At 40.3% G+C, this 10,523-nt stretch overlaps 1 protein-coding gene across 8 annotated transcripts in view; it reads right to left on the reverse strand.

Annotated features, from left to right (window-relative positions):
* Hectd4 (HECT domain containing E3 ubiquitin protein ligase 4) overlaps positions 1-10,214 on the reverse strand; it is a 133,876-nt gene extending 123,662 nt beyond the window's left edge. For 6 of the 8 annotated variants that reach the window (XM_013503687.1, XM_005403191.2, XM_013503686.1 and 3 more), the window contains exons 1-5: positions 9,701-10,056; positions 5,764-5,853; positions 4,972-5,102; positions 1,378-1,486; positions 625-763 (exon numbers count right to left, since the gene is read on the reverse strand). In XM_013503687.1, the coding sequence (XP_013359141.1) occupies positions 625-763; positions 1,378-1,486; positions 4,972-5,102; positions 5,764-5,853; positions 9,701-9,963 (732 nt within the window). In that variant the 5' untranslated portion in view covers positions 9,964-10,056. Of the gene's footprint in view, positions 1-624; positions 764-1,377; positions 1,487-4,971; positions 5,103-5,763; positions 5,854-9,700 lie in introns of all 8 variants that reach the window. The other 2 variants (XM_013503689.1, XM_005403195.2) reach the window with 1 other exon arrangement.
* Positions 10,215-10,523: the final 309 nt, after the last annotated feature.

Genomic DNA, 10,523 nt, shown 5'->3' on the forward strand with positions numbered 1-10,523 from the left:
TTTTTTCTTTTTTTTTCCCCAGACTGATCTTGAACTCACTTTGTTGTCCAGGCAGGCCTGGAACTCACAGATCCTTCTGCCTCAGCCTCCCAAGTGCTATGATTACAGATGTGTACCACCACATCCAGCCTAGATTATTTTTTCTAATTATTAAAAAAAACCTCATTGTTTGGGGCTAGGGATGTAGTTCAGTGGTAGAACATGTGCTTGGTATATACAAGGCTCTGGGTTCCATCCTCAGCTACCAGGGGGAAAAAAGGAAAAGAAAAGTTTATTGTTGGCCCTTAAAAAGTGAAGAGCATATTCAGAGTTACTCACTTTCAAATACTCCCTACTCATCCTGAGTAGTCTGTCTTCTCTCTCTCTCTTCCCCCATCCCCTCTTCTTCAAATAAATTCTTTTATTAAAAAAAAAACAATAAAAAACAAAGAGTATATTCACTCAGACAGTGTAGGGAAACTGTAAGACATTAAAGAAGCAAAATGCCTATACTATGACAATGGAAAGCAGGCCATCCTGGCAGGAAAAATATACCACATAAAATATGATTACTTTTGATGATGTCAGAACTCCCTTATTGTAGCCTCCAAAATACAAAAGACAATGCCATAGTTTTCTGCTTACCTGGAGGGTGTTCTGATCGATGACCTGGAAAAGGGAGTGAGGTTTGTTATCAAAAGATACAGGCCGGTGCAGAAGACTGCCACTGCCGAAAGCCAGCCACCCCGGCTCCAGCTCCTCGTTCCGGCAATACACAAACCCTCTGTGGGAGAAAGACACAGGCGGCATTACTGGGCTGTGTCTGCAGCCCCACAGAGACCACAGCGCATACAAACATTTTTTAACCTGATTTTTAGTAACATCTGAAGAAGAATGAATATACTACATTAACTTTCAGACTGAAAATGGTAAAAATTAATTTTCCACAATGAACTAAGGAGGAGAAAAAGTAGGGAAAAATGTCTTACTAAATATATGAGTCTCTGACCCTGTGGTCTCTTTTGGCAGAAATTTGTAAGCCTTATATCGCACATGAAAATCAGTACTAATCCAAATACAAAAATCCTTAACTAGAAAAATGTTCATATGTCAATATGGAGAAAAGTCCCTGATACTGTTAGAGAAATCTGACTGCAGAGAATGGAATAGAAACAAAGCCCTAACTCTTCAGAATCAAAACAAAGGCAAAATGCACACACAGCACAAGACAGAGGGGGTGGATATATGAAAAAATTGGGACATCTGATTTAGTGCAGACTTGTTAACTAGTTACTTTGATATCGGGAATCAGGATACACCTCCATGTCTTCTTCACAGAGATTTACACAAGAGGAAAACCTTCCAGCCAAACCATTCAGCAAGTTCCATGCAACTGACCTGAGAGTACCATGTAATCCAGACCCCAATTTGCTTACTCCTCTTCCAACTGAGTTAGTAGTATACAGGTAAAGACCGTCTGCAGTGAGACAGCGTCCCAAGTCAGCATCTGAAATCGTTTTTTCACAGGTAAATTATATATATGCTTTTTCTAATGAAATTATAAACATGCTTTTTCTAGATGAAAAAGCAATCAGGAAGCTGAGTAAAAGATAATCTCCAACGTTAAGAAGAAACAAGGTGCTTCAATGTGACTTTCAGGATAGAGAAATTTGAACCCTCAACATCAAACACCCCAAAAGCATGAGGGAACAGGGAGTGAAATCAGGGAAAGAGGACAGATCATTATTAGCAGAGGAATCTGGTTCAACTTGCCAAATGTTCTCTCTTTTTCTTTTTGAAAAGCAGAAGTACCAGGTAGAATTTAAACACTTCTAACTTTTACCTGAAATGACTAGGAATACAACATTTTTACTAACGATTGCAGAATACAAAAGGTATGAGCTCCTAAGAGTCTTACGCATTAAGTGACTTTGGACCTCTATGAACTTCCAGTTTCTTCATGTATAACATAGCATAGTAAAATGTACCTCCAGGATTACTGTGATGGTTATGTGAGATAATGCAGGTAATACATCTATACTGCTCTCTGATACCAAACCAATGCTCTGTAAAGGACATGAGAAATTATGCTGATATACTAATGTTACAGGTGGAACTAAAGTCTTCCATAAATTTCTCATTCAGGTATCTTAATTTTAGTTCTGGAGGAAACAGCAAGAACATACACTCTCTTTTTTAAAGACACCAATTATGTGTGACCTTAGCTATGTCCTGCCCAATCTAAAATAAACAGCTTATAAAATAGTTAACTGTTTACTGATTTATATTCCCAAGAATACACCTTAATAGAAGACTTATGTCTAAAACTTTCAGATATAGCTCAGTGGCATAAGTGCCTGCCTGGCAAGCACAAGGTCCTGAGCTCAATCCCCAGTACAAAAAAAAAAATCATAAAATTGGGCCGGGGATATAGTTCACCAGTACAGCGCCTGCCTGGTAAGTGCAAGGTCGTGAGTTCAATTCCTGGTTCCAAAAACCCTCAAGCTTTCAGTATTGACTATAAGCACTGCACTACAGGGGAGCTTTTCTAACCAAAGAGCATCATTTTAGCTTGAGAATATTTAGTGTTACACCACTCAAATGAGTAATAAGTCTGCTAAGAATTCATTCTATTAATCTGAGATGACTGGGACTTGTATCTACAAAGTTTGTCAAAAAATGAACAAACACCCAAAAAAGTGGGTGTTAAAAAATATTAAAAATATTAATTTCGGGATTTAGCTTAGCGACACAGCGCCTGCCTGGCAAGCGCAAGGTCGTGAGTTCGATTCCCAGTACCGGAAAAAAAAAAAAAAAAAAAACCCAAGATATTAATTTCATACCTTAAACATTTTAACTTGAAATGTATAAATCACTTATAGTCACTTCTTGGGGGTGGGGGTACCAGGGTTTGAACCCAGGGCCTTTGTACTGAGCTACAACCCCAGCCTGTTTTCAGTTTTTATTTTCAGACAGAGTCTTGGTAAGTCAGTAAGTTCCCCAGGTTGAGCGTAAACTTGGAATCCTCATACCCTAGCCTCTCAGAGTGCTGGGATTACAGGAATGCAACACAGTGCCCAGTTCACCCATCTCTAGATTATAGCCCACAGCCTTCTAAATGTGGGTCCAACAAGAGTGGTAGTGAAGGGGACAGACTGGACAAGACTGGCCAGGAGCTGACACTTATTAAAGTTGAGTGACGAGTACACAGGGTTTATGACAGTGTTCTCTCAACATCTGTCAATGTTTAACCTTTCAATGCTAAAGGTTAAACAGAATTATTCTAATTTAGGAAGCTGAGGCAAGAAGATCCCTTGCCCATGTGTTTGAAGCCTACGGTTTGAGGCAAGACCTTGTCTCAAAAATCATTCTAAAAATTATTGTAAGAAAAATATTCTCGAAAAAAATTCTCTACTTAGACACAAAAACAAAGGTACAAGAATGAAAAGTACACAGATCAGTTTGATACCATCCCTCACTTAGAATACACTTATCTCATCCGTCTTGCCACTTCCCACTTTCTGAAGCAACTACGAAAGTATTCTTTCCTGAGTGCCTTTAGTTGGGTTGTCCTGTTCACCTCAGCGTCTCCAAGTGATTTAAAACATTTACCTTTCCTGAACATTTTGGCTTTGGGGAAGAGCCAGAAGTCACAATGTGCCAGACCCAAGGAATCAAGTGGATGGGGACACACGATAACGTTTTTACTTGACAGAAATTTCCACAAACGTTTTCAATCATCCCTGAGAAACCACCTCCAGGGAGATACCAATGGAGTGAAGGGAGAGAGAGGGCTTTGGTTCTGTATGACGGAAGCTGCTGCCCATAGTGTCTGAGGACTTCCCGCTCCTCCTACTCACTTTGGCTGAGTCAGGAAAGGTCATGGATCATACCCAGAGCCCCGCCTCTCCTCTCAGCACTCTCTCAAGAAAGGCTGGACTGTGGAAAGGCCCAGATGCTAGGCAGAGAGTGAAAGGTGGCCTGATCCTCAGGCTGCATACTATGCCTCAGGGCTGCCCAGGAAGGCGGCCCCATGCAGGACAGGAAGTGAAAGCAAGTGTAGAACCGGCTCCCAACCTCACACCCTATGAGCACGAATTTCTTCCAGACTCACTTAATGGGGTCTTTCTACAACAGTCAACTTTTTTATGGAAACAATCCTCTGGGGTATTTTTTCCCCTGTTGCTCCTACTTCATCCATTACAAAATATTTAACAATCTAATAACATTATAAGACCATTATAATAATTAATAATACTTAAAGGGCCAATTACAGTTAAGAAACGGGTTGGGGAGTAAGCCAGCAGCTGCACCACAGGCCAGCAGTGCACAGGCACGACAGGCAGAGCTGCTGGCCGTGGGCTTGGACAGCCCCAACAATAAACTGCAATGTTTGCGGGGCAAATGAAGAGGGTAATTCGCCTGGCAAGTCAATTAAGTGCAGGAGGTCACCTAAGAAATCTGCCCACTTGTGCTGAGATAATGAGTAAACTGACTTGCAATCCTATGAAACTGCATAAAAACATTTTAATTCAGCCTACTTTGTTAAAAGGAGTAACTTAGTAATTCATGCTCTCCTGAATCTTCTCATTTCTTGGTTTTAGGACAGGAGGGTTCATTAACACATACAATAAATGACTAAAAGATACAAGTCTCAGGCAGTAAGATGAGATATTCTATTAGCCCACCAGAACTTGCAGCTTAAGGCTTTCATGCCCAAACTCAAATACCCAGGAACCAATTTAAGGAATCTATACCTCCTCCTTGGCAGAAGTGTATGATTATCTCCTTCCCTTGCAAAAGTAAAACCTATCCATTTTCTTACCTCACCGAGTATCAGTTTTATACTGATAAAGAAGACAATGAACACACTGTATAGGAATCTTCAACTTAATTAAGAAGAACACACAGAGTTATATCTAAAGCATCTAAAACTATGATCTAAACTGTTCTTTTGATATCTGAATTACAGGACAAAAACTTAGACATTACCTTTATTTTCAGAACTAGAGCCTGTGTTGCTGTCTGGCGCAGGCAACATGTCTTCATACCCCCAAGACACTATGTGTTTGCCCCCGAGCAAACAGGAAGGAGATCCAGGCCCCCCTTCCAGAAGCAACAATCTGTAAGGGAAGAAGGAGAATTGTAAAGGCACTGAGACTGTCCATTTCAGCAAGAAAATAAACGACTATCCCTCACCTCAAAGAGCAGACACTAAAACAGTCTTACACAAATATACATCTGAAAAGACATCCATAACATATTTTACATGAAAAATAATTACAAAGCAGTGCTTATAGAAGAAGCATAATAAGTTTTATCTGTGTGAAACATATTTTACATACACACAAGTGTGAGAGACAGAAAGACAGGCAGAGACACAGAGAGGGACATGATTTAGAAAGCACACATGCGACAGTGTTAGAAGGGCTACCTTTGGGTAGTGAGCTTATGAATAATTTTTACCTTTCTTTTCTATACCTTAATACATTATCATCTCAAATCTACAATAAGAATTCATTGTAAGTTATTATATTTTAAAATAAATATTTTTTAAATAAAAAAATGAAAAATAATATGCTCTAGAAACACTTTCAAAGAAGGTAAGAAAATTTTTACTGAAGAAGTTAACTGATTCTATATTTACTAAAAAATATGAATCTTTAATTGATTATAGTGTAGCAATATATTTTTTTTCAGTATACTTATAATAAGAGATATTATGCACAAATATGCCTTGTTTGGAAGAAGGATAAGGATCCTAAGTGACAAGTGGCAACTTACCTATACAGCACGTCAGCAACTGGCAGGGACCCTAGATCAGTCTGCTTCTGTAATAGGTGGACTGTGTGGACAAAAGTTTTCAATGATCCCCTAAAAAGAAAAAGGAACAGAAGATCATCAAAGTTGAAAGTCAAATAATTTAGGCTGTTAATGTTAATTCTATGATGCACATGAAGAGGTTCTGTAACATGCCTGCCTGCTTCTGCTGAATACAAGTGTGCTGGTTCTCACCTCTCACCACTGGCTCACACAAAGCATTACTGTGGGCACGGCACCACACCAGTCATGAAGACGTGCTACTTATGCTCAGAAGGTAAACAATTTCCCCCATCACAAAAGTAAAACACAGGCTCAAGCACAAAGAATTGGTCGGTATTATTCTTGGATACTTTTTCATCGCCATGCCAGCCTCTAGTCTACAGGAGAGATATCTTAGGAAGAGGTTACAGTATATTTAAAGTCCAACAGTAATTCCAGGCATGCTTTTTAAAATATTTTTGTTAAGCTATCCATTTCGCATAATACTTCACTGAACTCTATTCCATTTAATCTGACTAAAAGGAGTATGTTCAAGTAATTAATACTTTGTGCTGGGAATTGTTCTTTCTGTACTGCCCTGCTGTAAAGTACATAGTGATTATACTTGCAGGACCTATTATAAGAGACTTCCTTTTGGTTCCCAAAGCTTGCGGTTCCTGAAGTGTGTAATATGGCCAGCAGGATCTAAAAAAAGGTGCTTTTAAAATGCACAAGACTTATTTGGCCACATCCCAAGTATAAATCACCACAAGAACACTTTCTGAAGCAAACGATCACCTGTATCAGATGGGCTGACTTCAACTTGGTGCCTTATTCTCCTACCTGAGGTTTTAATCGCTAAGTATCATATGCCTAAAGCCCAACAGAAATGGAACACCTAATGCTGCAGCAAGTCAGCTTCGAGGCCTCCTCTTAATTGTTCCTTTCACTATCTCTAGTGCTCAAAGAACAAAACCGAAGAATGGTATAAGGCAGGGAGGCCGCACAATATAAAAGCACCTGTTGGGAGCCAGGACACGTGGGCTCTGAAGCCTGGCACTGCCACTCATAGCTGCACAATCTTGTCCTGTCATCCAACTCCTATGCACTTTTGCTTCTTCATCTGCCCAGCAGGAATACCTCCCTAGGGTGGAGGGAGATTCAAATAAAGGGGCAAAAACACCAACATTTGGAAAATTTACAGCCCTTAACCATTTATAATGAATTATGTCCTGGTTTGATTATATTTTCCGAGTAAAATTTCAACTCCTCCCATGGAGCCTCTACCATCACCTGTGCCATGGCAACTTCATCTCCTGTCCCCTTCCTTTTACCATTATGTTCTAGCAGGCCTGCCCTTTTCGCCATCTGCCCCTTAGCCACGAGCACAGAAAGACTGTCAGCATCTTACACTGCTGCCCCTTTGCATGGAACTGTCTGCCACTGGCTCTTCAGCATGGTTAAGTCTCATCACTCAGTCTTTAATTCAAAGGCCACCTCTCTAGTAAGGCCTTCTCCGGTAACTCCAGCTAATGCTGTCTGCAGCTCTGCTAGGTCATTTTCTATCAAAGCATCCACTTTTGCGGGATGTGGTGGGGGAACGCCTCTAATTCCAGCACTTGGGAGGCAGAGGCAAGGGGATCACTGTGAGTTCAAGGCCAGCCTGAACTACATAACTAAACCTTGTCTTAAAAAACAAAACAAAACAAAACAAAAACCTGCTTTCTTTTCATACAGTGCCTCTCTATGAAATTATCTTTTATATGTACTTTTGGTTCACTGCCTACCCATTTGACTCATGTAAATTTTCCAATTTTGGGAACCATCTGCCTGCTCCCTGCTATATTCCTACCACCCAGAACAGTACTTCATATAGGGTAAGCAAGCAAAAAGCTTTTGGAGGATGAATCAACCTGAATGCATTCAATTTATCAGCTTTATAAGATTAGAGATCTTAAATCATTTTATGCCTAAAATACAGCAAGGTTCCTGTATATCAGAGATGTTAGAGAAATGTTCATTGGTTGGATGAATAAATACAATACTCTCTTGGTAAAGTTGTTTCATGTTTGAGAACACTAGCTTTATTTTTTAATTTTTTTATTGTTTTTGTCTTTTTGAGACAGGGTCTCGCTATGCAGTTTAGGCTGACCTTGAGCTCACTTTGTAGCTCAGGCTGGTCTCGACCTTGCAACAATCCTCCTGCCTCAGCTTCCCGAGTGCTGGGATTACAGGTGTGCGCCACCACACCCGACTCCGAGACCACTAGCTTTAAAAGTTCAGCAGTGCCCTCAGGACTCCATTAAAGGTGATGATCTAACACTGAAAAGCAGGTGACTTGTGAGTAAATAAAGCCCAGAAGAAGATGATAATATTAACAATACAGTGTAGGAACCATAACAGAAAAAAAGAAGAAAATGAAAACATAACTTCACATCTCTGTTGAATTTAGAATCTGATATATACAAAGCAATTTCTGTTAGTATTTGGGATATAGATTGAATTGGTTATGTAAGTCAGTTTTAATTACATAAATGACCCAATGTTTAGTAACTTAAATTGTTTAAAACTGATGGATTATTCCCAACATCCTAAATTGTCTAAAGATAGTACCACCTAAAGGCAGTTTTTGTCAAAATGGGGTTTTTACATTGATAACAAATCTATTTAGGGCTCATATTATCTTTTGCATATGCAGAAAATAAATTAATCCAACCTAAAGGCTTTACAGGGAAACCCATTTCAATAACACCAGATGTCTCCAAATTAAGCACATGTCAGGGTTTCCACAGTGCACTACAGTCTTCGGGAATCTAAAACTAAGCTGTAACAGTTTGCTCAGGGCCAAGAAATTGACAATAAATACTAGTGCTATTTCATCTTCAAAATAACTTGAGATTCAACCAATTGAAGGTCAACTTTAAAACCATAAAGAGAAAAACAGAAGGAAAATCCTTGTAAGGTAAAGAATTTCATCATCCTCCACGAATTTTCCCACACATGCTTGGCTGAAAAAAGATCTCCATAATAACAGAGACAAAAGTCTGAGGAAGAGGAAGAGAGTGGTGACACTGTTAGACCACAGTCCTAACTGGTCTCTAAGAATCAGCGTAGCGGGAGTCAGGGCAGTGACCTCCTCCTCACATATGTGTGACGGTAGCAAACAGGTTGCTGAGAAGGTCTCTCTGGGTCCTTTCCTATTCACAGTGCACCAACAACACCAAGACATGCATGAAGGCCCGTACACTATTAAATCTTGATTATGTACTACGGGTCTTTCAATTAAACTGATCAAGGTAAGCACTGGGTCCAAAAATATAATTTTTTTGGAGACAAGGTCTCGCTGTATAGCTCAGGCTGGCCTCAAACTCATGGTGATGCTCCTGCCTCAGCCTCCCAGGTGCTGGGATTACAGGCGTGTACCACTGCACCTGGCCAAAAATATAATTTGTTACTCACTCTTTTGAAAGAGTCCAAATGAGAAATAACTCACGAACTTGCTGATGTACTCCTTATAGTTAGGTGGGGAAAAAAATAAAAGCTGTACAAAATTTCTGACCATCCTCCAAGAGGTACAGACATAACATCCTCTGTGAACTACCTGAGATAGAACATTAGCAGTCTAAGGGGTGAGCGGATATGGCAAGGGTTGATTTTCTATCCTGTGCTGTTTAAACTGTTATCATGCCCTAGCAGAAAGAGAAAATGTCAACTTGAGTTCCAGCTCGGGTGCCTGGTGCCAAGATTTGGCAAAAGCACCATAAACACTTCAAGGCTATGAAATTCAAAACTGAAAACAAAGAAGGACTTCTGAATGTTAAGACTTCCACCAAATATACTTAGTCTCTTCTTCACTCACCCAACCCAGGTACAGCAGCCAATCACCAGGTCACCAAGTGGTACAATTGATTTTCCTTACCTGGCACATGCCAAAGCCACCAGGGCAGCAGCAGCATTTTCTTTTTGCTTATGTGGGATGTGTCGACCTGTGTCCGAAGTCTCCTCTAGCCAAGAGCACAGCAAAGTTTCAATTCCATTGAGACAGTCAGCAGGCTCCTTGGTCAAACTCAAAGGCTGGCAGTCGCGAAGGCAGTTCAATAGCACCTCAGCAGTTATGTTACAGAGAGAGGGGTCTGTTCGACTCTGGGACTGAATAAGGGGGAAGACCAGTAGGAGCCCCATCCGTGATGTGAATGGTGCTTGCTCGGGTTGCTGCAACAAGCCCTGACGCTTGAGCAGGGCCAAAGTTTCTTCATCACCCGAACTTTCCCTTTCATGCTGCTCTTCCAAGGCCAGCTGGCGCTGGGCATTCCACAGTCCTCGCAAGGCATTCAGGCGATATTCCAGCAGACGGGCATAGGCATTACTCTGATTCCCACAAACAGAGCGCAAACGTTCTGCTAGTTCCGTGGGGTTCTTGGTTTCAAACGTTAAAATCTAAAGACAATGACAGAGGAGAAATGGTTATGTATTGCCTTCACCAAAGTCATTTATGGATGCCAGTATGTCTAATAGTATCTAAAAATAGTTTGCACCAAAAATTGTTTTAATTGAAAGCAAATAGAAAATATACTGTAAAGCCAGCTTTTCGGCTAATGCTATTAAAATCAGAAAGGCTGGAAATTAGCTTAGTACAGGACCACGTGCTTAGCATGAGAGAAGCCCTAGATTTAATCCACAACACTAAAAAAAAAAAAAAAAAAAAATGGGATTAGACATAATCAAAAGAACCCAAATCACAC

The sequence above is a fragment of the Chinchilla lanigera genome, unplaced genomic scaffold (assembly GCF_000276665.1).
Source record: "Chinchilla lanigera isolate Chin_1 unplaced genomic scaffold, ChiLan1.0 scaffold00081, whole genome shotgun sequence".
Taxonomy (NCBI): Eukaryota; Metazoa; Chordata; class Mammalia; order Rodentia; family Chinchillidae; genus Chinchilla; species Chinchilla lanigera.